This window comes from Clytia hemisphaerica, unplaced genomic scaffold, assembly GCF_902728285.1.
Source record: "Clytia hemisphaerica strain Z4C2 unplaced genomic scaffold, Clytia hemisphaerica genome assembly, whole genome shotgun sequence".
Taxonomy (NCBI): Eukaryota; Metazoa; Cnidaria; class Hydrozoa; order Leptothecata; family Clytiidae; genus Clytia; species Clytia hemisphaerica.
In genome coordinates, this window is record NW_027104384.1 from 844,475 (window position 1) to 872,050 (window position 27,576).

General features: G+C 35.9%; 3 protein-coding genes across 3 annotated transcripts; 1 reads left to right on the forward strand and 2 right to left on the reverse strand.

Annotated features, from left to right (window-relative positions):
- Nucleotides 1-1,880: 1,880 nt before the first annotated feature.
- LOC136819387 (uncharacterized) lies at nt 1,881-2,924 on the reverse strand. Its single transcript, XM_067075622.1, has 2 exons — nt 2,876-2,924; nt 1,881-2,572 (listed from the first exon to the last, which is right to left on the reverse strand). The coding sequence occupies exons 1-2, from the start codon at nt 2,922-2,924 to the stop codon at nt 1,881-1,883; spliced, it is 741 nt and encodes a 246-aa protein (XP_066931723.1).
- A 1,156-nt stretch (nt 2,925-4,080) lies between these two features.
- LOC136819345 (uncharacterized) lies at nt 4,081-5,425 on the reverse strand. Its single transcript, XM_067075585.1, has 3 exons — nt 5,270-5,425; nt 4,702-4,898; nt 4,081-4,505 (listed from the first exon to the last, which is right to left on the reverse strand). Exons 2-3 carry the CDS (start codon nt 4,893-4,895, stop codon nt 4,085-4,087), a joined length of 615 nt encoding a protein of 204 aa, XP_066931686.1. The 5' UTR covers nt 4,896-4,898; nt 5,270-5,425; the 3' UTR covers nt 4,081-4,084.
- Nucleotides 5,426-25,659: 20,234 nt separating this feature from the next.
- LOC136819370 (uncharacterized) lies at nt 25,660-27,229 on the forward strand. The gene is made up of 6 exons (XM_067075606.1): nt 25,660-25,718; nt 25,832-25,948; nt 26,265-26,372; nt 26,461-26,544; nt 26,696-26,758; nt 26,904-27,229. The coding sequence occupies exons 1-6, from the start codon at nt 25,715-25,717 to the stop codon at nt 27,227-27,229; spliced, it is 702 nt and encodes a 233-aa protein (XP_066931707.1). The 5' UTR covers nt 25,660-25,714.
- The last annotated feature ends 347 nt before the right edge of the window (nt 27,230-27,576 follow it).

Genomic DNA, 27,576 nt, shown 5'->3' on the forward strand with positions numbered 1-27,576 from the left:
AATAACGGTAAGAGTTTTATTGTTGAGGTAATTTAAACTCAAAGAAGACCAAAGAGTGTCAAAAAATTAGGGGATTACCATAATCCGCGGTTGATTTTCTCAATATTGGCGGACTGAAGGAAAACGAAGGAAAAAGAAAATTGATTTTGGATGAAGTATGAAATTATAGACCACTGTGCTTACTGTAGTTTACCTCGTTTTTATACAATGTTTGTTAACATATACATAAATTTACAAAAAACTAAAATGAGAAATTACCATTAACCTTTGTCCGAACTAAAAATCTAGAAGATTTGTAACACAGTTTGAGAAGCCCTTTATTAGTAATTTTCAAAATTTTCAAAAAAGTTCAAAATGTTTTCTAAAATTTAATCATTGACTAAGGAGAAAAAAAAAATAAAAAATTGTATTACAGTGTATACGTTAAATAGATTATAAAATGAAAAGACTGATCCATCATTACTTGATCTACTCTAGATATATGTTCTTATAAGTATCTGTACCGGAGGTTGCCCAATGGTTGGTAATATAGCTTTGATCATTGGGTGATTTAGTGCTCGCGGTGGCAAGGATTGTATAGTTCTTCCGCTTTTGATAATCTTAGCCATATGTAGAGGTGTGAGGGTAGGATTAGGTGCCTTAAGTGGTTGTGCGTGCCCCTTTTTGTCCTTTTGCCAATTTCCTGCGTAAATTTTCGTCCACTTTTGTTTTTAGATTTTCACGAAAAAGGTGCAAATTATGGTCCCAGCAGCCAAGTACATCCGGTCAGTATAATACTGAAATCAAATGCGTACGTTTAGGACGTATTTGAGCATCATACTGTTGAAATTCTCATTGGGCCATGTTGTCTATGAAGAAAAACAAATCTGACTTTAAATTCAGTTTCAGAATTATCCAGTGAGTTCCTTTCATTTTTAATGCAAGGATTATAAGCGGAAATTGGGGGGAGAGCTTGGAAAATCTGTGAAGTTTCAAAGGATCTTTCTGATATGGACAAGATGGATTACCTAAAATGTAAAATTAGATCCTCACCTGAATTGTGTGTAGAACTTTAAATGATCTACAAAAGCCGATCCAATACGATCTTTCTCAGCAATTCATAGCTTTAGAATTTTCGGCCAAGGGAGTTTCTTTTCGTCATCTTTATGAAGTTCTCCATGGGAGCATTCACCTGTTGCCCATACGTGCTCACCACATACATGGTGCAGGACACCAAGCCACATATCCTAAAATATAAAAATTGAAATCTAGTTAGATATCCAAATCCATGAAAATTTTCTAAAATGTTGCTGTAAAACTTTTTGCGGGAAGAAAACTTAAATTCCATTGGCTGCTGCAATGTATAAAACAGAAATGTAGTCCAGGTTTTTGGTCAAAATGCGTAACGTCAGCAGAGGGGGGGGGTCTTCCTATGTAAGGGAGTCTTGACTCCTCCAGAGACTATGAACAGTCAAAAACTTTTAAAAACAACTTCAACCTTCTAAAAATTGTTGTCACACCATCCCAAGTCAAATATCTGAGTAAACCTACCGGGTGATGTACATTTTCCTATGAAAGTAAATCAAAATAAAATTCGAATTGAAACGAGTAAATTACCTTTAATTTGTCCAAGTCAGTGTTGCAGTTTTGACAACAGTGCCAGAAATGATTGACAATAGGCTCGGCCCAAACTGATAACGGTTCACCTTCTTTGGTTTTGCCTGCGGCTGAAAGTGCCTTTCGCAGAGACTTGGCTTTGTGTCAGGTGTCCAGAGAGTGAACTAATTTTGAAAGACTCGGGTATTGATCCTTCAGTTCCCTGACTGCTTTTATAACTGAGGAAGAAGCATCTGTCGTAACTTCAGAGATATGTAGTTTATCTTGTAATTTCTTCAAGAGTCTTACAAGACCCTCTTTTCCATCCTTGTGGAAATTCCTTCCGTTTCTCTGCAATCAAGTCCAGCCAAGTCCACCACCATATTTAAAACATGGTCCATCATTACATAAGTGCAATAGCGCGCACAGTGTCCTGGAGAGTCAGATCTTCCATCACCACTAAGCCCTACGTCATCGTAATCTCCAAGTACTTTCAATATACTTGAATGCATAGAATCCCAGAATTCACGTATTTCAGGAGAGATGAATAGGTTCTGCATTCGATGAAAGGCGTTTCTACCAAGAACATTGACTTTCAATGCTTTGAAGAGTGCATCACATTTGGTCCAGTTATTGCCAGTTAAGACAATACCACTTGAAAGAAGGAGGTCATTCAGATAGATTGGTCGTTTGTCTCTGTAAGCAATTATTTCAGAAGATTCCCATTTCCCATAATGATTTTTGGGACAACTCCATCTCAACGTTTTGCATGTTCCTCTTCCCTTCATCCACATGAAAGAGACTTTCTCGTTGCAAAACCCATCCTCTAGCTGATGTTGACAAACATCCCCACGCAGCTTGACCAACTTCTCCAACGAAACAATTACTCGTTCTTTATCAACATCCAATACTTCATCACCCCCTGTTGAGCATAGGTCATCAAAGCAAGACTGCAATTTATCACGGATATGGGCAGCATTACCTTCCAGTGGCGCTTCTGAAAAAAATAAAATTTAAACACAATAAAATTTGTGGCTACAACGAGGGGCCACAACAGTTTGAGCACCCCTCTTATGTAGGGGGATGAGACAAAGAACCGAATGATAATGTATGACAGGTGAGAGTTGAGGACATTCTTACAAGTTTAAAAAAAGTACAATATTTTTGCTTAAAATGCAAGCTTTTAAACAAAAAGAGAGCAAATTTCTCTCATTCCAGTGCCACGCAAGCACAAATTTCGATAAATTATATTGACTTTACTTTCTCTCTAGATCATAACAGTACTTTAAATTAACCTTACCAATAAGATTTATATTTGCATTAATGGATTCATTCATTGATAAACTCATGTNATTGGTTCATTTAAATCTTCAACCTGTTAGTGAGCTTGACACGAAAAGAATAAGATCCTGACAATTCGGAGGAAAATTGCATAGACCCGAAACGTTGCGAAATTGCGAAATTTTGCGTTGTCGAATTCCGCAGTTTACCGTTGCATAATTTCGCGGCTCTTGCCTTTGAACCGAAATCAAGATCGCATGGCCTTGACGGGTATTCTAAAGCATGTGATTTTGAAGTACAACCCAAAAGTAAAATTTTCACCCTTCCCTTTCAAAATCGCGCACTTCAAATGGCAACGTTGCAAAATATGCGCCACATTTTTGCCGACGGATTGAATAGAGCGGTTTCTTTGTATTCGAGTTGTACATTTTTTCAAAATCTGGCGGTAAATTCAACCGGCGTTTGTGTACGCAACGTTGCGGATCTTTGCAATGGACACCCCCAGAAAATGTTCGTACACCCCGGGTGGGGGATATATTGTCCGTAGTAAAAATTCGTCTAAATTTGCCTTGTCCGGGGGTAATTTACGTTTCGGGTGGGGGGGGTCAAAAGTCACTTTGTCCGGGAGGGTTATATCACTGAAAATTGTTATATTCTCCACCCCCGTTATACAATTTTTTTCTGCAAAAACCCATTTTGCCGAACTAATGCGCAGTGGAATACAAAAAATTCAAAAGTAATCGGGTATCAGAAATCTCGTGAAATAACGGTAAGAGCTTTTATTGTTGAGGATAATTTAACTCAAAGAAGACCAAAAGAGTGTCAAAAAATTAGGGATACCATAATCCGCGGTGATTTTTCTCAATATTGGCAGGACTGAAGGAAAACGAAGAAAATTGATTTTGGATGAAGTATGAAATTATAGACACTGTGCTTACTGTAGTTTACACCTTCGTTTTTATACAATGTTTGTTAACATATACATAAATTTACAAAAATAAATAAAAATGAGAAATTACCCATTAAACCTTTTGTCCGAACTAAAATCTAGAAGATGTTGTAACACAGTTTTGAGAAGCCCTTTAGTATTTAAATTTTCAAGCCACAAAGTGTCAAATTGTTTTCTAAAAATTTCAATTCATTGAACTAAAGGAAGAATAAAATAAAAAAATTAAATGTCATACAGTGTCATACGTTAAATAGAATATAAAATGAAAGTACTGATGCATCATTTACTTTGATCTACTCTAGATATATGTTCTTTTATAAGTATCCTGGTACTCGGAGGTTTGCCACCAATGGTTGGTAATATAAGCTTTGGATCATTGGGTAATTTAGTTGCTCGAGGTGGCAAAGGATTTGTATAGTTCTTCCGTCTTTTGATAATCTTAGCCATAATTGTAGAGGTGTGAGGGTAGGATTTAGGTGCCTTAAGTGGTTGTGCGTGCCACCTTTTAGTCCTTTTGCCATATTTCCTTGCGTAAATTTGTCGTCCACTTTTGGTTTTCAGATTTTCACGAAAAAGGTGCAAATTATGGTCCACAGCAGCCAGGTACATCCGGTCAGTATAATACTGAAATTCAAATGCGTTACGTTTAGGAGCGTATTTGAGCATCATGCTGTTGAAATTCTCAATTGGGCCAGTGTGTCTATGAAAGAAAAACAAATCATGACTTTAAATTCAGTTTCAGAATTTACTCCCAGTGAGTTCCTTTTCATCATTTTAATGCAATGGATTATATAAGCGGAAATTGGGGGAGAGGCTTGGAAAATCTGTGAAGTTTCAAAGCGATCTTTCTGATATGGACAAGATGGATTACCTAAATAGTAAAATTAGATCCTCACCTGAATCGTGTGTAGAACTTTAAATGATCTACAAAAGTACGATCCAATACGATCTTTCTCAGCAATTCCATAGCTTTAGAATCTTTGGCCAAGGGAGTTTTCTTTTCGTCATCTTTATGAAGTTCTCCATGGGAGCATTCACCTGTTGCCCATACGTGCTCACCACATACATGGTGCAGGACACCAAGCCACATATCCTAAAATATAAAAATTGAAATCTAGTTAGATATCCAAATCCATGAAAATTTTCTAAAATGTTGCTGTAAAACTTTTTGCGGGAAGAAAACTTATATCATTGGCTGCTGCAATGTATAAAACAGAAATGATAGTCCAGGTTTTTGGTCAAAATGCGTAAACGTCAGCAGGGGAGGGGGGGTCTTCCTATGTAAGGGAGTCTTGACTCCTCCAGAGACTATAAACAGTCAAAAACTTTTAAAAACAACTTCAACCTTCTAAAAATTGTTGTCACACCATCCCAAGTCAAATATCTGAGTAAACCTACCGGGTGATGTACATTTTCCTATGAAAGTAAATCAAAATAAAATTCGAATTGAAACGAGTAAATTACCTTTAATTTGTCCAAGTCAGTGTTGCAGTTTTGACAACAGTGCCAGAAATGATTGACAATAGGCTCGGCCCAAACTGATAACGGTTCACCTTCTTTGGTTTTGCCTGCGGCTGAAAGTGCCTTTCGCAGAGACTTGGCTTTGTGTCAGGTGTCCAGAGAGTGAACTAATTTTGAAAGACTCGGGTATTGATCCTTCAGTTCCCTGACTGCTTTTATAACTGAGGAAGAAGCATCTGTCGTTCGTAACTTCAGAGATATGGAGTTTCTTGTAATTTCTCAAGAGTCTTACAAGACCCTCTTTTTCCATCCTTGTGGAAATTCCTTCCGTTTCTCTGCAATCAAGTACAGCCAAGTCCACCACTATACCTAAAACAGGTCCATCATTACATAAGTGCAATAGCGCGCACAGTGTCCTGGAGAGTCAGATCTTCCATCACCACTAAGCCCTACGTCATCCGTAATCTCCAAGTACTTTCAATATACTTGAATGCATGAATCCCAGAATTCACGTATTTCAGGAAGAGATGAATAGGTTCTGCATTCGATGAAAGGCGTTTCTACCAAGAACATTGACTTTCAATGCTTTGAAGAGTGCATCACATTTGGTCCAGTTATTGCCAGTTAAGACAATACCACTTGAAAGAAGGAGGTCATTCAGATAGATTGGTCGTTTGTCCTGTAAGCAATTATTTCAGAGATTCCCATTTCCCATATGATTTTTGGGACAACTCCATCTCAACGTTTTGCATGTTCCTCCCCTCATCCACATGAAAGGACTTTCTCGTTGCAAAAACCTAGCTCTAGCTGATGTTGACAAACATCCCCACGCAGCTTGACCAACTTCTCCAACGAACAATTACTCGTTCTTTATCCACATCCAATAACTCATCACCCCCTGTTGAGCATAGGTCATCAAAGCAAGACTGCATTTATCACGGATATGGGCAGCATACCTTCCAGTTGGCGCTTCTGAAAAAAATAAATTTACACCAATACAATTTGTGGCTACAACGAGGGGCCACAACAGTTTGAGCACCCCTCTTATGTAGGGGGATGAGACAAAGAACCGAATGATAATGTATGACAGGTGAGAGTTGAGGACATTCTTATAAGTTTAAAAAAAGTACAATATTTTTGCTTAAAATGCAAGCTTTTAAACAAAAAGAGAGCAAATTTCTCTCATTCCAGTGCCACGCAAGCACAAATTTCGATAAATTATATTGACTTTACTTTCTCTCTAGATCATAACAGTACTTTAAATTAACCTTACCAATAAGATTTATATTTGCATTAATGGATTCATTCATTGATAAACTCATGTCAAGATTTGTGTACGTTGTTTGGTTTATGTTTGCGTCTGTTGGATCATTCATAGATTTATCAATGTCAATAGATGCAAAAGTTGTTTGGTGGCATGATTCATCTTGCCCCTCAGGTTGGTCCAATACCACGATTGCTTCAGGTAAGATCGTGAAATCAATCGCATCAGTATCATCCATCTCGACATCTGAAGCTTCTCTTTTTGCTGACCTGAATATTGAAACGTATTCAGTATGCTTATTTCTGGTTGAAAGTACTAAAATTGTTTGAGAAATCAATGAGTGGATAAATTTTTCATTTTTAGAAACATTGTTTATGAATGTTAAAAGCCACAATTCTAGTTTACCAAGCCATGGGTGGGTGATAGCACAATTTAACACAGCAAAATTTACTTACAAGTACTCTTCCAAATTATCAATATCAGAATCTAGTACTTCATCAGAATGTTCACTGGCTGTATCAGTTGCTTCATCTGCAGAATTGTCAGAAACCTCAGATGCAGTCAGAACGTCCTCATTTTCTGAAGCTGTCATTGTTTCTTCAAAAAATTCCAAGCACTGTTTCCTAAAAATCGAATTGATGAACATTCTAATTCAAGCCAAGTAAAAAAAGGGGGAAGACTTTCTTGAATAAATAGTAAAAGATTCAGAAGGGATATCTTTTTATTTTTTGTTTGACACACAAATCTCTTGTTAACAAACCGCTTGAAAAGTCACTAAACTCTCAGAAAGAATGGACAAAACAAAACTTACCCATTTTGACTACCGTGACATTTACTTCCACTGGGTGTTGATTCAAGATGCAGCGATGTACTTCCTGTGAAAAATCAATAACAAAAAATTTCAGACATTTTACTTTAGAGTGAAAATGTCAATAAAATACGCTTTTTTCAATTTTAATAACTTTCTTTTCAAAAAAGCCTTACAAATGATTTTGTAATTTAGAAAAATTAGGTTCGAATAAATGAGGAATCAGAAGCAAAAAAATTCAGATTATATACCTTGAATATTTGGAGTATTAATACTTCCATTGATATGTGCCAAATTACTGCTCAATTCATCATCTTTCGATAAACAAAGGCTATCTGCTGAAGTTTGACTATATTCCCTGAAAAAATGGAAAATCTAAAAAATTAAAAAATCAGAAAAAATTGAGGAATCTCATCAATATTAATTTTTTTAAGTTTACTCGATTAGCTACAGTGAGATCAATAACTTTGTTCATTCGATCGATTGGATATCGATTGGTTCCGATAATCGATACAAGGTAATCGAGCCTTCTTTGAATTCCCCAGATGATCTCAATCGAACGGAATCGACGATCGAACCAATCGAACCAAATCGAACGCAATCGAACGATTGAAATTCGATTGTTGAACGCAATCGAATCTCAATCGAATATTACCGCAATTTTCAAATTCGATTGGTTCGATTGAAGGCATCGAACGTAATCGAACAAGATCGAACGTAATCGACAGATATCTAATAACATCGAACGCTAAAATGGCAATCGAACAAATCGAATATTACTCAAGTGAAATAAGGGCGCGCGGTCTAGTTTCGGGCGAAATCTGAGCGCTTCAGGACTACTCAATTGTGTGGGCTCAAATCAAGGTTTTTTGCCTTCGAAATCCATTCAGAACGGTTGGATATGTATCCATGATACCCAGAGAGACGTTTTTAAATGAAGAAGACCAATAAGTACACTCTTATCCCTTACAAAAATGAAAAAATCTATCAAAGCTCTAAAAGTAGGTTTTTTATAAATCGCATGATGGAAAATTAACTTACAGGGCTTGTTTTGGTCTTGAAAGTTCGGCTGTAATGAGGTCTACCCTGTTCCGACCTTTATTTTAGACATAAAATGCTTTCAGGGGGTCACAGAGCTATTTTAGCAGGAAAAATATTGGTCAGCTGGAACTGATTACAGCATTTCTCGAGCTCTAGTGCATCATTAAATTATATAAAAACATGGCCAGATAGTAAATTTCACAAGCTTTCTGTTGATACCACTTATATCTATGTTTATTAAAGATTTTGTCATGCGAAAATCAAAATACTTACCCCCGGTATAAGTTTTTCCATTTGTTCTGTGATTTTTAGGTTTGTTATGAAAAAAGTGTAATTCCATGACCAGACCGGTCTTTCATTCTTTCAAATCGTCCAATCAAATCGCTTTAAATTTGAGGCGGGAAAAATTCCTTGCAAATAATTCTTGAACAAACTTCCCGCTTTTTCATAAACAAAAGGATTTTTGAGAAAATGGTCGGTCCAAGATATTTCTTAGAAATCTCCTTTTTTTTCTTGGAATCTCTCATGTTAAAGCTTATTTTTTAATTTAACACTCTCAATAAGGTTTATATGTTGTGGTGTTATGCTTTTTTGTGAAAATCAGACAACTTCAATCTACTACAGCTGGGAAAATAGCACTTTTATTTTATTTTCATCATCCTTTCTCTCTCATTTCAATATTGTTTGACTGAAATAATTATGTTTATACCATTCTTTACGTAGTTAAAATAAAATAAGTACTAGTTATCGCATGATTTCGAGTGCAATACGAGAAATATTTTACGAGTTCCGAGATTTTTCCGTAATATTTTTCCGAGCCTTTAGGCGAGGAAAAATATCGGTAAAATCTCGGAACGAGTAAAATATCGAGTATTGCACGAGAAGTCATGTGATAACTAATTTATTGTCGACTCAAAAAAATTGTCCTCTTTTTGTTTCAAAATTTACTTCCGCCTTCTTCTGCTTCTGTGTAGTTTCGAATGTTTTTATTCGAAAATCTAATTCGAACGTTAGATTCGAACAAAAACATTCGATAACTTCCCGCTGAAAATATTCACACAAAAACAAAACTTTTCGATCATTTTCGATCCAGAAGTTTTGTTTTGAAAAGTTGCAGATTTTTCAGAGATGTATTTGAAAGTTTCTAGATTGATAATTCAAAATGCAGATGATGTACAGTATTGTTTCGATGGAGAAGAAACCCTCCATCAATGGATTAATCAGATTGATAACATTCAGTCTTTTTCTATTTTTTTGTTTCGATGACATATGGCCATGGGAAAGAATAGCAGAGGAAAGGAGTCCCACGATGGAAATGTATGCTTGTAATAATGGTTAAAGAACAACATTTTTTCAACAGCAAAACAATTTGGATACTTTCTTGATTATCGTCAAGCTTTAAATGTTTCGAATTTCAGAAGGAAGATGTAATGATTGTTGAGTTGAAAAGTCAAGCTCAAGGACGTTGTTGTCGAGAACGAGAATTAGGAGAGAACTTTTATAAAAATCACTCGTCATTTGGTTTAATACAAGGCATTACACTTCCCTTGTTATGTTATGAGAAATTTTATTGGCCAACATTCAAGAATCTCAAGTTATTTTGTATGCATTGATAAAAAACTGTTTGGTTACCACAAGGACAGATTTGCTAAAAGTTGAAAATATTTGGGTGGTGTCAAGTAGTCTTATAATTTCTTAGTTCATCAGATTTGATTTTAGTGTCTTTTATGGAAGAACTCCAAAGTAAAAGTTAATCTGAACATATTTTTGTTGCGTTTTTCCCTTTGATTTCCAAGTCAGTTTCTCCGAAAGTCAGTTCTTTTCGGCTGTTTTGTTTTGATTTTTCTCCCGCCGCTTACCCAGTCCCCCAAAAGTCAACGCGGTCATATTTCCAGACTAAAGAAATATGAAATATTGCAAATATCTCGATGCTCTCGACCAATCAAAAGGCTGATATTTTTTTGGGTCGGCAATAAAAATTGTAATTGTAAACTTTGTAGTCAATTAATAATCATGGCAGAGAGTCTGGCCAACTGTTTGTCTTGTGGCTTCGTGAAGGTTGCTGTATTTGGTTTTTTAACGGAGGACGCAGACAGACTCAAGAACAAATCAACTAATAGCATGGATATTTTTAGAGATCACGCTTCCAAGTAAGAATTTATTTTTGATAACCAAAATTAGTCTTGTCCAAATGAAGAGAAGAAAGTTTTTGCCCCACTGTGCTAGTCTGAAATGCAAGAAGGGTAAAAACTTTTACCATAGGTACACGGTTTTAACTATCAACAATCAAATGAAACAATTCCGCTGAAAGTTTTTATATAATTTGAGAGAAGAACATCACTCCAGCATTATATCTGAATTTTGTAATTTTGTTTTGCTTGGTATTTAATTGTTGAGCAAATTTGGATTGTTAAAATCGTTATCTGTGGTGTTTTATATATCTGTGTCGACTACATGGCACAGATTTCATTTATAATTTCAAGCGGAAGGTTAATAGTATGGATATTTCAGCACGGTTAGATTGTGTAATGTTTTGAGAAGTCATTATACAATAGACGTTTTTTCAAAGAGGATGTTCTGTTGAATTTAATAAAGTAGTCCATCAGTTATTATTATGTAATGAAAAATACCTCAAAGCAGATGATCGTCCGCAGTGACCACGCTGAGCTTTTTTTCTTTACGGCTGTTACCTATACAAGTGTCCATGCGGCAAGCTAGAAAGTACAGATGCATTCATTAGTTTGGGAATTCGAGACCTGATGATGTATCTCCACTTTCTAGCCTGCTGGACGGCCACTTTTATAGGTAACAGCTGTAAAGAAAAAAACTAGACGTCCTCTTTGAAAAAACGTCTATGGTGTAATGTTTTAAGAAGTCATGTTAAATATACAATGATTTTGCTGCCAATTTTATATGGTGTCAAATTGGTACCAGACTAGCAATTCAAAGGTTGGTCAATAGATCTTTTACTGGGAGCAATACCGTGAGTGGTCCTAAATCCGACAGCCCTGCCTAAATCAAAGATACAAACTAAAATAAAAACAAACCTCTCGCTGTGGCACAATGAAGGTACCAAAGTGTCAACTAAACTGAGAGATTTGATACACTGAACCAAATGAACCAAATAAATTACTTGGAAAGGAAATGTTTGTAAACATAGAATTTTTTTTCTTAGCAGTTATTTGAGGGTTGGATTCAGGCAGGGATGTTGGATTTAGGACCACTCAGGGTACCATTTTGACTCAAGCGGTGAAAATATTACGTAATGACTGAAGACGATAACCTGATAGTAGGTCAACTGTTATTCTGTTTTGTTTTTTAAGGTTGAATTCCTTGTTTGGTGTGATGATTGACCCAACAGCGTATGGGCAGCAATGCAAAGGTGTCAAACAAAAGGTGTTTGATATTGGCAAAAATTCAGCTGCCGACAAGGAAATAGTCTTAGAAATGTTTAGTACCTCAAAGTGGAAAGATCTTTCTGAGGCTAAGAAAATCAAGCACTCTGTGTTTCACTGCCATGCCTGTATAAGAGATGACAGCTTAAGATCTGCACTGGCTCTCTTCCCAATCCGAAAAGGTGATTTAGCAGGCAAAAAAAGGGCAAAAGAAGGGGGTTTGTATAGACCCTCACATGAAGAGGTACAGAAAGAGACTATTGAAACTGTCAGGCAGCTGAATAGTCAATATCGCACCGAATTTGGCACAACTTTCGATTCACAATACCGGAAATGCAAAGGGTTGGAGACAAAAGCTGTTGTGAGTGGAATTTGTTAAAAATCTTTCATTGGATGAATAATCTAATATAAACAGCTTTTTTCTAATTCAAGGTTTGAAAATTTTTTATCTAACTGATCGACTAACGGAGGACAACAGATTTAATTTGACTATTAAAGTTTCTTCCTTTAGACGATTAGAAGGCTGGTATCAATCACGATGACAATGTTTACATTTGTTATTCTCTTTTAGGTCAAGAAAGCTGTCGCAAAGAAAGTCGTTGCTGATATCAGCGAACAAATAAATGAAACCACTTTTACAAGGTATTACTGGCAAAAGTTAGAACTTTTTAGGTGACAACTCAGGGTGACAAAACCTCTAGAATGGCTTCATGAGTTTTTACAAAATATATACCAATCTTTTTTGTTTCAAATAATATATTTTTTAGACAAATTCAGGTCTCAGTATGCTTATAAGCGTTATGCTTATAAAAGAATAAAGATGCTCTGCTTAATTTTCGAGTAAAATTGAAAAACAGACACGTTACTTAAAACTCCCTAGAACATGAAAGGGTACACTGAATACATCTGGAAAGATAGTGAGATCAACACTCACCTCTTGCACTGAAGAGTAGTTTACCGGCTAAAACGTTTCAGATATTTCTTGTACCTTTTTCTTGTATGATTTCATCTTTGATAGTTTTCTAAGTATTCTTCACTTTCACTCGTTGTCTTTTCATTTTATTCTTCTAAAATTTTGCCATTCAGTACTGTCTTATTTCTTATTTGAGCATGGTTTTTAGGTCTTCTAGTCTACTTTGTTACTTCTTGCCCACTTTTTTCTCACAGCACCACACTGGATTGTCTATTGAGATAAACTTTTCATGTGCTTCAATGTGTCTTTTAAAATACATTTTTAAAGGAAGAAATTTTGGCGGGAATTTAATTTGGCGGTTGCAGGATATTTAGGGTCAAAAATGATAGCAAAATCGTTGAAAGCCCAATTTTGGAGCCTAAAGTAGGACGAAATTTAGCGGTACGTTCTGGTACGTTATATAAATTAAATTTGGCTGACGACTTTGGCCAAATCTTCCAAATTTTCTTTCCGCCAAAGTTTCTTCCTTTAATGCACATGATAGAAGGTTACTCAAATAACTTAAGATAAAAAGCTACCATAGTTCCCCCCTTTACCGACTCGTATCTAATATCTTAAAATGGTATCGGAAAGAAATTGAATCTTGTGAGCTTATTAATAAAAATTAATCGATGATTAATGACTAAGATTTTTGGGGCAATACTCATCAGATTTTGCTACGAACTAATTTATATTTTGGATATTTTCTACTTTAATGTACTTAGATTTTGCTATTTAATAGAAAAATGTTCATTTTATTAATAAACTTAAACCGTGAGTTATCGAGTGTCCCGCTTTGAATCTATGAAAATCTCAAATTCTGAAAATCTGAAAGCTTTCAAAATACAGTTTACAAACTTTTTTCTCTATACCTCTTTCAATTTTTCATGCACATTTGCTGGATCTTTCCGTTCTATCTACTCCATTTAATCAAGTAGCATTAAATTTTCAGTCCAGGACGATTTTTCTTTTGCTTTGGGGTACGATTTCTATTGGCTGGCACAAATTTCGGAATCCGACATTTTAGCGCCCAAAGAAAATCAAAACACGCTCATATTTTTGTACAGATCGCACAAGAGGTGATTTTCTAACCTTGCGCGCAAATTCTCAGAATCCGACATTCTAGCGCCCAAAGAAAATCCAAACACGCTCATATTTTTGTACAGATCGCACAAGAGGTGATTTTCTAACCTTGCGCGCAAATTCTCAGAATCCGACATTTTAGCGCCCAAAGAAAATCTAGACACGCACATATTTTGATACAGATTGCACAAGGGATGATTTTCCTAACCTTGCGCGCAAATTCTCGGAATCCGACATTTTAGCGCCTAAAGAAAATCTAAACACGCTCATACTTTGATACAGATCGCACAACGGGATTTTCTAACCTTGCGGGCGAATTCTCGGAATAATTCGACAATAAAGTGCCCACGATCATATAAACTGACCACTATCTTGCTCTCTAGATCGATAAAACCTTTATGGGAGCTCACCTTCCCTCCATACCGTCAACTCGAACTTTCCATTAAGTTTCTAATATCTGGTTATAGAATAGAAATTCTTTTTAGACCTTCGATTCGCTGAAAAAGTCCATGCGAAAAAGCAGATTAGATAATCCCTTTTTGGAAGCTCGCCTTTCCCACTTCCGCCCTACCACCAAAAAATTATCCTCTTATCTGCAAAGCTGGCCATAATATTTGGTAAAAAAGAAGAAGATAAGTTTCCTCCAAATTTAAATACTATATGATTTATATTACAATCTGGGTCTAAATTTTCAGACTACAACCTATAATTCAGTTAAAATGGGAAAGAAAATAGTATTTGAGTGAACTGAAATGTCTTATTTCAGGGTATTGGGAACAACTACGTCATTCACAAGTCACGATGAAATGAGAATGATCCGATCCCACGAAACTAGTGCAGAGACAAAAGAACGCACGGACAAAAAGAGAGAGTTGGTAAAATCGGGTCAGCAGAAGAAGCATAACAGCGTGGGAAACATTCAGAATTATGTTTTAAATGATCTTGATGCATGTGTAAATAAGGTATGCTATTGCTGCACTGGTATTTGCCGATTTCTCATGTTCTGGCTATGTCCGCAGATTCGTTTATTTCATTGACAATTATATATGACGTTATGAAGTTTTAAGTTATAAGATGCAAAATTGAATTTTAACACCGGGAATTAAAACTTTAACCTAAAGAAGGGCTTTTTCAAATGCTACTTTATGAACCTTTTTTTATCAATTATCCTGTTTCTCTGATAATTCTTTGTTCACGGCATCCCCGCTTCCGATATTAAGTGATTACTGCTTTTCAGGTAAATGAAATGTTGAACGCGGGACAAATTCTATCATTCAAGAAACTAGCCGAAGAATTTGGTTTAACTCATCAGAGTGGAACGATTCCTAAGAACGGTGGGCAAATTCTTTACGAAACACTTAAAGATAAAGTGGACAAAGAAAAACTGGAAAGCTTAAGACCAAAGAACAGCGGGGAACGCTACAGAAAGGCAAAGCGAAAGTAAGTGTTAAGCAGTCTAAAGTAATTGAAAAAGAGAAATTTACACTAAATTTAAATTTCAGCTGAGACAACTAACTTTTTAGAAGAAACTGTCTAATTTAAAGGGAACAAATTTTAGCGGAATTAAATTTCGCAGTTCACAGTTTCGGAAATTTTTTTTATTATAACACGGCCTATTTTGGCCTAAATAGACATTTGTTACAATTTTTTCTTGACTTTTCATTTGCAGTGATCTCTAGCTTAGGTTTGTTTGTCTGTCTTTATTCATGACAAAAACCTTTGTTATGGATTGATTATTTTCTCCTTTAGACTTAAAGACAATCCAACTATTTCTCTACCATGTGAAGATTCGAGCATGAAGATAAAAGAGGAGATTAAAAAGGGAACTACGGAGGTAATCTTTTTCATTATTTCGTGCAGTGGAGTTAGATTCCACTAGATTCGACCTCAAAGACTGTAGGATCAGTTTCAATCTCAAAAGAAAACCTTTAGTAAGATTTTTTTTTACATTTAGGGAAAGTATGAAGTTGGAGAGTTGATAGTTCCCCAAGCGTTCGAAAGGACAATTATCGATGAAAATGGCGATCCACAGATCGAAGTATTCGAAACTGAAGGTATTTTAAAACTTAATTCCATAAAAGTCTCTAGATAAAAGGGTTGAAAATTTGAAAAAATTTAATATAAGGGTACGAATATCATCGATTTTTTTGCTGCACTGTTACCCACTTAATATGTAATGTATATTATACATTTTAACAAGGTATTTTCGTTTTGCATTAATTTCTAGGTCGAAAATTTCCATTTCAAAGGCTCCGTGAAAAGCTAATGAAAAAGTTAAAGCCATACATGCGTCTTCTGCCGGACAAGTTCTATGAAACCGCTTCTGCCGAAGACTTGCAGATTGAATGTAGGAGACTTTGTATTGATGAAAATACAACACGGGAAGAACTGAAAGAACTAAATCGAAAGAGAATGTTCGCATGTTGGCATGACGCCTCCGCAATTTCGAACGCCTCTCACTTTTTAGTCTTAATCAACTCCTTGTATGAAGCCCTGTTTTACACAAGCGACGAATATTTACAGAAAACAGGTATGAAATTATGTCAAAACAAAATACGTTTTAATTGCACTACGAAATAACAAAAAATACATCAAATAGTTATTACGTTAATTAGCACAAATTATAAAAAATCCATAAAGTCCAAATTGCCTTTTTTAGGTATCTTGGTTGACATTGCTGAAAAAGTCGAAGCCCCTGAGACTTACATTCTGGCCCGCTGCCCTAGCAATGACCAACAGCTCATGTACAGCAGCACAAGGCTAGAAGACCTCAAGGAAATGAAAAAGACGCCGATAAAAGTTGACGGGTGTGAGATTCACGATTCACTCAGAATTTTTAAGGGTATGTTATGTTACATGTATGTATAAAAAAGCTATTTACACGGCGTAAAACTATAACATGATATTAAATTGGATATCACTTTATTCTATATTTTTAATATAAATGTTATGTTAAAATCTAAGAAGTGGGAACAATCAACGAACATCTCTGAGCCATAATTATAGGAAAGTCTAGTCAAATAGTAGAGGGTTATATGTTCACTTTCGAGTCGTGCCTAATAATAAGTCGCTTTGATTTTTCAGGAGATACCCCTGCTTGCCAACTAGAAAGTGGTCACAAAAAGGGCCGCCATCATTTTTGTTGGCTTTGTAATCTAAAATTCAATGGCGTGAGCTTTAGTTTACAGCAAGCCCTCTGCGCTAAATTCACGACATTGGAAGACAAATGCAAAAAGGTCCAGCAGAGCGTCATCGGACAGCAGCTCACCGAAGAGGGTGCCTTCGATTACGTTTCTGCCTTACGTAAGCACCAAGTTGTGGCTGATCTGAATAATCGAGAGGTCAAGGGATGGCTGGAAGCAGAACCAGTGAAAGACCTGAAACAGTATCTTGAAGATGAACTAGCAGGTTGTCATCGGCTGCCAGCACTCCTTCATGAAGCTCCTCGGACAAGGCTTAACGATGAAGAGATCGGTTTAGGCGACTATGAAGTTATTGGTGTCGAGCCCCTTCACACCATTACGGGGCATCTCAGGAACCTTTTCGAGGAGTTACCACAACACATGAAGAAAGCAGACAAAAAGTATTTTGAAAAAGCCCTCGACGCAGCATTTGGTGATAAGCAGGTCAAACGAGGATGTGACTATCGTAAAGCGTTGCTAGAGCTAACATCGATGATGCGTCTTAAGCTCGATGATAAATTCATGGTGCTATTTGAGACCATGTGTGAAATTCAAGAGATCTGCTATTCACGTGAGCGGACACCCCAACTAATTTTTCGATTCTCAAATCTCGTCTTCATTCACGCCATTACTTTAATTGATTCTTTTCTTCGTCCTAAAAAGTTAACTTCACAAAAGTTTTTCGGCCAGTATTTCCATTCGCTCCTACACGCACCGCTACATTTCCGTTTGTTTCCCATGCCATCAATTAACGCCGAAGACGAGGAAAGGATGTTCACAATTCTGAAGAAGTTTGCACTGATCATCCTGATAACGTTCTCGCCAACGGTTTTCTTCGGATCCAAGTCCGTGAGGAGTTAACGGAGGAAAAGCTGATGAATAAAAGAGAGAGAAAATGCAAGTCAATCGTCAGTAAAGTCAATGTCAAGCCAAAAAAACGATGCGAAACCGTCATCCCCCCCGTCGCAGGAAATTTAACGTTGCATTGCTGTCAATCGAATGTTTACATTCGAAAATCCGGGGGTAATGTTTGACGTTTTTTGACGAAAAGCGTGAAGTAGTCTTTTTTTAATTATTATGGCTGTCATTCTTTGTACATATCTTTTGCAATATTTAATTTTTTTGAAAAAAATAAAAAGGTCCTGAAAGATCAATTATCAAAGATACTGTATCCTATTTTTTTTGTCGAAACTCCAACTTCTTCAACACTTTTACAGCCTTTTTCTGACGACCATTTTTAATAAAATTCGAAAATAAGGTATCTTTTCTTGTACAAATGAAAAATAAACCGTTTATTTTGACAAAACTCCAAAAACATTTTTGGAAGCTTTAATCTTTTGTCTTTCCATCGATGTATAATAATCATAGGTGTTTCGTTGGAGAAATTAATGATTTTTAGGGTTGAAGATCACCAACCTCCCTCCTACAGCCGTGCCCGTGTTTTGTTTACATTTTTGAATAGAACGTTTTTGACCAATAGTGTAATTTGCCGAATGGTCCAAAAATATTTTCCGAGGCAGAAAAGGTCAGAGAAAAATATTCTGCAATTTATTTTGGCTCAATTCATTAAAAAACCCTTGATTTTGAGGCCTCAACTTCGAGTAATTCGAACGTGACGTCAGTATCCTAGGTATTTACAAAAACAAATCCCAGGAATTAGACAGGGCGTCACAATAACACAAGAAAGCCCAACTCAGACATTTTTTTATAAGAAAAATGGCCTACATCAATTCGGTTAACTGTGTCACAGGCTCACAAAAATTAAATACAGAAGATAAGCTAGAATTGAGGGGAGATCTTGTGGAAGTGGTTGGGGAGAAAAGTTTTAAGGAGGCAGCGGATTTCCTGAATAGACAAATTTTGGCCAACGGTTGGGTGATCAAAGTCACTAACAATATGTACAAATCAGTGAGTCAAACTGGGAGGTTAATTAAACAAAAATTGAAGGGGAAGAATTCTAAACAAAGATATCAAATCAGAGAAAAATGGCACTCGTTTGGGCTGACGGAGAAAGCTGTACGATTGGACACCCCTTCGCCCAAGGTAAACTATATCATAACGTTTTTAGAAAAGTTTCGCCTGGATTATCGACATGAGAGGATAAGAATTAATTTGATAGAGAGGTTTGATTTCCTTTTCTGGGATGTATTAATAAAACAAAAAACAAATTATACAGCGTGTCCGGAACAAATACTATATAGATAAAATTCATGCAAGTTTAGATAAAATACTACGTGTGTATTTTTCGTTCCAAACGGTTTAAAAAAAAAATTAGGTCATAATATAAATTGCGAACAACTGGTGAAATTTACTTTTCGCAACACAGGATACACCAACCACCAAGAAAAGAAAGAAAGGGTTTGAGGAATTGGGAGAAAGACAGAAATTTCGCCGTGTAGCAGAATTAAAGTGAGTTTTCATCCCATCCCATTTATTTTAAACTGATCCGCAAAACATGATTGATAATCACAGGGCAAATTCGGAAATCTATATTGATAAAATAAATTACCCTGATAAAAAATATATCTAAAATGACGAAAATGATGAAAAAAGGATCTACAGTAAATTCTTCAGTTTCTTTCATTTTAAGGGACAAGTGTAGAAAAATCGCACAAGATGCTGGGGTAGAGCCGAAAACATTGACCATCGTCACACCAAAAAACGAGGAGAAAATCAGTATAAAATTTAGACAAGGTATGCCCTTTCAGGCTCCGTAGATGGCTCTATAAATGACCCTTGTTACGTAATTGTTCGACTTTTTCCAGCCCCCTGTCCTTTGAGATTCCTCTAATCTGAAGAAAGTCCCTTCCTGGTTTTAGTCTATAATCATACAACTTTTAATTTTAAGGCTTTCTCTCCAAGCAATTAAACCCACTTTTAATGATTGTTTCGTAACGAAGAAAAGGGCATGGTTTAGCTTTGTAGAAAATAGTCTCTAAACAATTATAAACTATACTAAATATCTAGATTCACAAGAAACGCAATCGTCAAACGAAAACGAATCCACATCACAATTGTTGGATGAACCCACGCCCACACAATCGACAACTCAGCTTTCGTCTGATGAAAATTCGCAAACGGAAAACGACACGTCAGATGAAGATTCAGAGGACACCATTTCTTGGACGAGAGGTGAAGATTAAGTACTTTCAAGGTTTGGCCCATCTAATGGGCTCGTCAATCGTCAACGTTGTTTGTTTCAAAATTTGCTACTTCTTTTTTGATGTAGGTTCGCAATTGTCTGAGGAAGAAAAGAAAAAGGCATTGATATTTATTTTGGATACACACCACGTCTCACTGGAGGCGTACCATGAGATCAGTCAAATCGCAACAGACTTGCCACGGACCCATACGCTAAAGTCAACCCAGAAAAGGATCAACGATTCATTTAACATTGAAGATGAATCAGGAAGCAATTATGCTGCGACGTCACTGATAGAAGAATTGAAACAGGACCGGAGATTGGCGTCACTAGGAAGCGACGATGTGTTGGTACGGACATCACTATTTGTTATTTAGTAATATCGCATGTCTTATCGTTAGCTCATTTATTCAGTACAGAAAGCCCTTAACGTACTCATTTTGCCTTAGTACCCCCTTTCCCTGGGTGGACGATTAATCTGGAAATTTCCTCTTTATTTTAAAGATCAAAATCAGTGGAGACGGGACCAAATTGACTAGGACGGCCAACCTTATTGTTTTATCCTACGCAATTTTAGAAGAAACTAAATCGTATTTCACGAGCTCAGGTGAGTGTTTAAATCATACGAAAATTAATCCTTTCAAAGGCATGTATCCTTTCGTATAACATCTATCTAATTGGTTTTTCATATTCTCGATTTTTACCAGGTAACACTGCAATTGCTCTGGCAAAGGTTGAGGAATCATACGAATCATTGAAAGAGAGTTTCAAAACCACAATAACTGAAGTGAATCAACTTCATGAAGAGAAATCTTTATTGGCCTTTGATCAATCATTTAACACAACTGTTTTGGTTGGAGGAGACTACAAGGTATAAAGACCCTTCTATAGTAATGATTTTAATGGTTTGATAAGTTAATTTAATCAGATAAGAAAAATTGAACTGGCTTCGCTTTCAATGATTTCACCTTATGTTTTTCTTACCTTGTAGTTCCTTTTGTTGGTATTGGGTATGAAAGCAGCAACATCCAACAACGCTTGCATTTATTGTGACATCTCTAAGAAAGACAGGTACTGAAATTAAATTCTGCAGTCTTTGCTTGAAAGGCCTCCTTTTTTGTCCCTTTTCCAACTAGAACTACATATGGTGTAAGAGGAAAGGACTAAAGGGCTAGTTCAACAGATGAGGCGGGAGAGATTTAGTTTTGTATCTATTTATATTTCAGACAAGACCCTGAAAAAAAAGGCAAAAAGAGGCAGATGGGAAAAAATTGGAAGAGACAGCCCGGATGCCAAGACGACCCAATTTTCAACGAGAGTATCCCCCTGGAGAACTACGTCATTGATGAGTTGCATCTATTACTCAGGATAACTGACAGACTGGAGGATGGCCTCATCCATTCCGTTATTGATAAAGATGAGGTAATGTTGACTACATTGATAAAATAATTTACTAGCTAGTGTGCCTGTGTATGTATCAATCCAAGCCCTATGTTCAATTTATCATGACATTGCTTAGATTTAAACTTTCTCTTCGCAGAAAACTTCAAGCACTGAACACGAAGAGAGATTGTTGGACTTTGCAAGACAATGTGGAGTGTAAAACAAGCAAGAAGATCGAATGGACCAGTCTGATGGGCCCAGACAAGAAAAAGCTGTTAGCAAAATTGCCGCAGTATTTCGAGGAATTTCTATCAAAAGAAGAAGCTGAAACAACTAGAGTTTTATGGAATGTAAATATATTTTGTTAGGCATTATCCAATAAGAATGAAACTCTAGTTGTAATGTTTTAAAAAATCATTGGATGAGAGCAAAAGATGAACACCTAAGAAAATTTGCAAAGTTCGTAACTTTCTTACTTGTTTTAATCATAGAAATTCAGCTTGTTGTACAAAACAATTGGACAGGACAGCTTCACAGAAGAAGAAATCCAACAATACGAGTGTGATGTAAGTGTTTCAATAACCTACATACAAGAGAAAAATTGCACAGTTAGAAAACTTTTATTGCTGTCTTAGTCTTATTTATTTTTCAAAATTATGGACCAAATTATTCAATGAAGTGAATACAGTCGGTCCCATGATATACGACTGTATTCACATCATTGACATAAGAGAGTAAATTCATGACAAATCATTTATTTTTCCTAAAGGCCAAAGCTTGGATCAATTTATTGAAAAGAATGAACGGATGTGGTTACGATTGGGCAAATCCTGTCACGCCATATATACATATTATGGCGAAACATGTTGGCGATATCATCAGAAAATGGGGCTCCCTCAAAATCTTTAGTGGTCAAGGTATGTACGGAACATTTCATTCTGATAATACAGATAATATTGAGTTTGTTTTTTCTGGATGCTGGTTATGGTTTATTCAGTTCATTTTAAAGTCTAATCCTATTATATTTGACAAATCTTTTTTATACATAGGTGTCGAGAAAAAGAATGATACAATGAGGCAGTTTTACCACCGCAAATTGAACAAGAAAGATGCATGTGCAAATTTGCTGAGATTGGAGAAGCGATGTAATAAATTGAATATCTCGGGGTATGGGAGGCAAAGAAGAAAGTACACAAAACACGAAGACTGATTTTTTTATGAATAATGCTTTTATACATACCACTGTAAATAGGAGAATTGTTCTTTCAAGTCCATTTTCGTATATGTTTCTTGTTCAAGTCCATTTTCGTACACGCTTCTCGTTCAAGTCCATTTTTGTACACGCTTCTCGTTCAAGTCCATTTTCGTACACGTTTCACGTTCTAATCCATTTTCGTACACGTTTCACGTTCTAATCCATTTTCGTAAATGTTTCACGTTTAAGTCCATTTTCGTACACGTTTCTCGTTCAAATCCATTTTCGTACATGTTTCTCGTTCAAATCCATTTTCGTACATGTTTCTCGTTCAAATCCATTTTCGTAAATGTTTCGCGTTTAAGTCCATTTTCGTACACGTTTCTCGTTCAAATCCATTTTTGTACATGTTTCTCGTTCAAATCCATTTTCGTACTCGTGCCAAAACATAAAAATAGAAAAGAGATGACAAAGAGATCAATAATTCCTTACCAACCAAGTCACTACCGAGTTTATGTATTTGCACTTTTGAGGACGGTAAAGTGACTGAAGCGATTTGGAATAACCCGCAATTCTGCCCCGCAAAATCGAGGACGGTAAAAGTGCTGATTTATTGTCGTCCTCAGTTGGTCGTGATCTAGTTAAATTAGAACCTTACCGTCTCCGTCGCTGAAAAACACACATACATAAACTCGGTACTGTTTCTAAGGGAGAGAGGGATTGTGAAAAATCCTTGGCCAAAAATAATACATAGAGGGCTAGCTTTTCCTTTTTTGATAACTTGCATAACTCCACACATTCACTGCAAAACGTGCAAGTGATTTTGTGAAATGTATTCTGAAAAAATAACCCTATCAAATGTACAAATTTAGAATTAGCTATTATAAGTTTCTTTGAAAAAACTGATTTTCATTCTCTGTATCAAGCGTGGTTTTTTATCCACAATCACATCAAATTTGTTCTTATAGAAAAGTTTGGGTGATTTGGATAAAACTGAACGCACGATAACAGGAAATGTAATCACTCTCTTAGTTCCTCTCTCATTTATAAGGCTGACATACCAATCTTTAGGAAACCAACGGCGGTCAAAGTCCTTTTTCTGTAAAACTTTAACACCCCTTGGTTTATCCTCTCCTCTCCCGTTAAATAGGAATCTGTAAATGGCAATAGGAAAGTCTATCTGCCTTTCACTTTTCAGCCTATTTTTGAGAGCAGCCTCAATGCAAGAGAGCAACCTCTCAACATGGAAAGATACTTGCCTGATATCTGGCATTGGTTTTTCCCAGAGATCCAAAAGTCTTTGGTCCAAGATGTTCTCCACAGGTTCCCATGTCGATGTTTCGCTTCCCCAGCCATGCCATTTAACTAGGTAGTGGGTTCTTTTTCCAATCTGTTTGAAAAACAAAAAACCAAACTCTTTAAAAAGAATCAAAGTAAAAATAATTTTTCTATTCATGAATGAGACATAAACAAAAGCACACAAACAAAAGCTAACTTTCATAACAATGTCTAATTTTTTCTAATCCGATTCACGTACACCAGAAAACTTTCTGGAAATTTCCGAGAATTTAATAATAACCTCCTCTCACAAAGAGAAGAGAACTTTACACAAAAAAAGTGGGGGAGGGGAAAGAGTAAACATCCCATAAATATACAGAATAAACCTACCTTCTTTTCGGCTAGCACTTCTTCAGCTTGATATACATCTTTCTTGCTTCTTTTTCTCCTCAACTCATGAATGATTTCATGGTCTGTTGCTGTAGAGGATTCGTGTAAAAATTTGTAGGAAAATCGAGCTTTTCTGCAGGACTTCTTTTCCATTTTTCTTGTGACCCACCAGTTCAAGAGTTTTCTTCGAAATGTTTCAGATGTCAGTCGAAAACGTGACTTGTAAAACGCGCGCGAAAAAATGTTGCATCAGCCAATCAGATCGCGATGATTGACGTCATCAAAACTTCTTTTAGCGAATCAAATTGCGTAAATACATTTTCATTTGGGCAGCCCGAGTGTAAACCCCCGGATCGCTATCAAAACAAAAACAAAACAGAAAAAGAACATGACAGTGACCGTCAACCAAATTTCCTGCGACGCAGCAATAATCAATGCTTACCCGTATGTTTGGCAGGCACATTGCGAGTCCATTGCAGACTTCTTGTCAATCCAAAACAACTGGGTCGAACGCAAAGATGGAATCGTCCTTTGTGATCTGAAACCGAATTTAAGAAATTTCAAAATGAGTCATTTCAGGTCCTTCACATTGGCAAAGGAGTTGAAGCGTGTCCAAGACATCTGGAATGACCTCCTGGAAAATGATTCAGACAAGATCCCTTGCCACGCAGTCAAAATCAACGAGGAAGGGGAAATAAGGGATTTGAGTAGCCTTAAATTGATCAAGAGTACACGAAGAGGTAAATAGCACATAGCACATTTTTTAAACAGTCCATTTTATGTGAACCACCTTCATTGTATGTCAACGTTAACAAACAATTCTACTATAAATATAGCATTATATTTCCTTGTTTTGTTCTAGAAAACAGAAGGTAAGGATAAGTATTAAAATTTCTATTCATTCCCTTTGCAGCGTCAAAAAGAAAAGTGACAGGTATTGAGGTGCCCACAGCAATAGATCTGAACATTACACCGGCGACAGCTATTGCAAATATGGTTTTGGACAGCCCAAACTTAAACGGTAAGAAATTAGAACAACTCAAGGTTCGAATAACAGCCCAGAGCCTAAATTTAGCATTAAAATAAAATGGCAAAACAGTAGAAAACTTTACGGTTGATTTTTATTTGTTGTATGAATTACACTTTTTTAATTATACTTTTTTCAGTAGAATCAATCTGTAAGAAGCAAAAAAGAAATAAAGCTATAATCTGTTTTATGTTTTTGAGACACCAGATAAGAAACTGGTTTTATTTACAAAGATTCTTTCTTCTTTAGAAAACAAGCCGTCTTCAATCTTTTCGACTCCTTGTGATCCAAAAACACCTATCAAGAAAATGCGTAAGTAATTCTTTTTTTTTGTTAAATGGGAATTCTTTCTGATTAGAAATTTATGATTGATTTTATATTAATAGCTAATAAAATCTTAACATTTAATTCCTTTTTTCTATCAGTTGACACATCAATTAACGAAAACATCCTGGACAACCTTCACAGCACAACACAAATCCTACAAAGCACTCCAGGACCCTCACAACCAAAGAAAGTCTGTCCATCCATTAGTCATATGCGTGAGTATAGACATATTCTCACTCTTTAAAAATGAAGACCCTAGCTAGCCAGGCGGGGATTATCTGAACGCATCAAAAGCCCTTTTGAGAAATACCACTGGCACTTTCTTTTTCAACCTATTCACACTCAACTACAAGCAATATTGGTCACGTAACTCCCAGCCCAAAATCTATAATGTCGGGGGGGGGGCCTCATTCAGAATTAGACTTTTAGTACAGATAAAACAAAAATACACAAAGAAATGGTAAGCTCAAATTTAATTAAGTTACAGATTCCAAACCTCAGGGTAGTTAACATAAATTCATACTTTTATAGCACCTATTTCAACTTCTATGATTTCAACAAATGAGGAAATTGAAGAGTCATTGTCGAATGAAATTGAAGAGTCAATGTCGAATGAAATTGAAGAGTCAATGGATATTGGTAAGTAAAAACTCAAATATTTCCAAATTAGCCATTCTTTCTTTTGTCAATAAGACTTTGTTTCTTATATAAAATTCTTGATTTTTAGTTGTCTCTACTGCTGATGAGTCCAATACAAATGATGATACATCAAAGTCTGAACCTGAGTGTGGACAAACACCATTAGCATTAGGTTTGTATAAATATTAATTTTCATATATTTGAGTGTCTACCACAACATATATTGAAAATTGGTTAAAATAAACAAGACAATATTAGGATTTGGTCAAAAAATTGTATAGGTTTGTTTGATTCACCTTAGAAATAATTTCTTTTCATTGTAGTCCCTAATGTGTCAGTGACAAACATTGAAGAACCCAATTCAAAGGCTGAAGATGAACAAATTGGTTTGTATTTCCAACTAGACCTTTTTTTCGTTGTAGGAGGCAAGTAAGAGGCAATTGAAGAAAAATTTGTGATTATTTTTTAAACGTCACTTTTTGTTTAAGAAGTGCCACAGTTTGAGTAACAAGCTTTCACTTTTTCATTCAGCAACATTCATCCGGAGACAAAAGTATTCAACGTCAACATTAATTTCAAAAGTACTGAATGATCCCAGTTTGGCTTTGGAGTATGACAAGTTAAAAAGTAGTGCTTCAAGTCAATTTGAAAAGTTAGTCACAAGAATCGAAGTGCAGCTTACAAATAAATGGACAAGTGCAAAAGAAGAGTTAAAAAATCTTGAGAAAAAGGCAATGTCAGAAGATAAGGAAGAGATAGCAGTGGTTCCAAAAGACGAGGAAAGATATCATCAAGCTAAAAATATTATGACAATAATTGAAAAGCTTAAGAGGAAGTTTGATTTGGTATTAGATTGAGCAAAAATAAGTATTTATTCTAACCTGTAAATAATCCAATCATAACAAACACTTAAATTCTTAAGCAGTACCAAATGAAACTGACACTAAAACTCCATTACAAAAAAACTAGGTGACAGCTTTTTTATTACCAATAATCTTTCCCACACACAATCTTACCCTTGAAGTTTTGAGGTATCAAATCCTTTTCACGTCGATCCTGTTATATCCTAGTTTGAATAGCTACGTGCCTTCTTGATCCTTTAGAGATTATTTATTATTATTAGAGTATTAATTTATTGTTTTTTTTTTTATTTTCTACCATTTAATTGTCCTTATATATATAACTTTTTCCGTGAGATTACGCA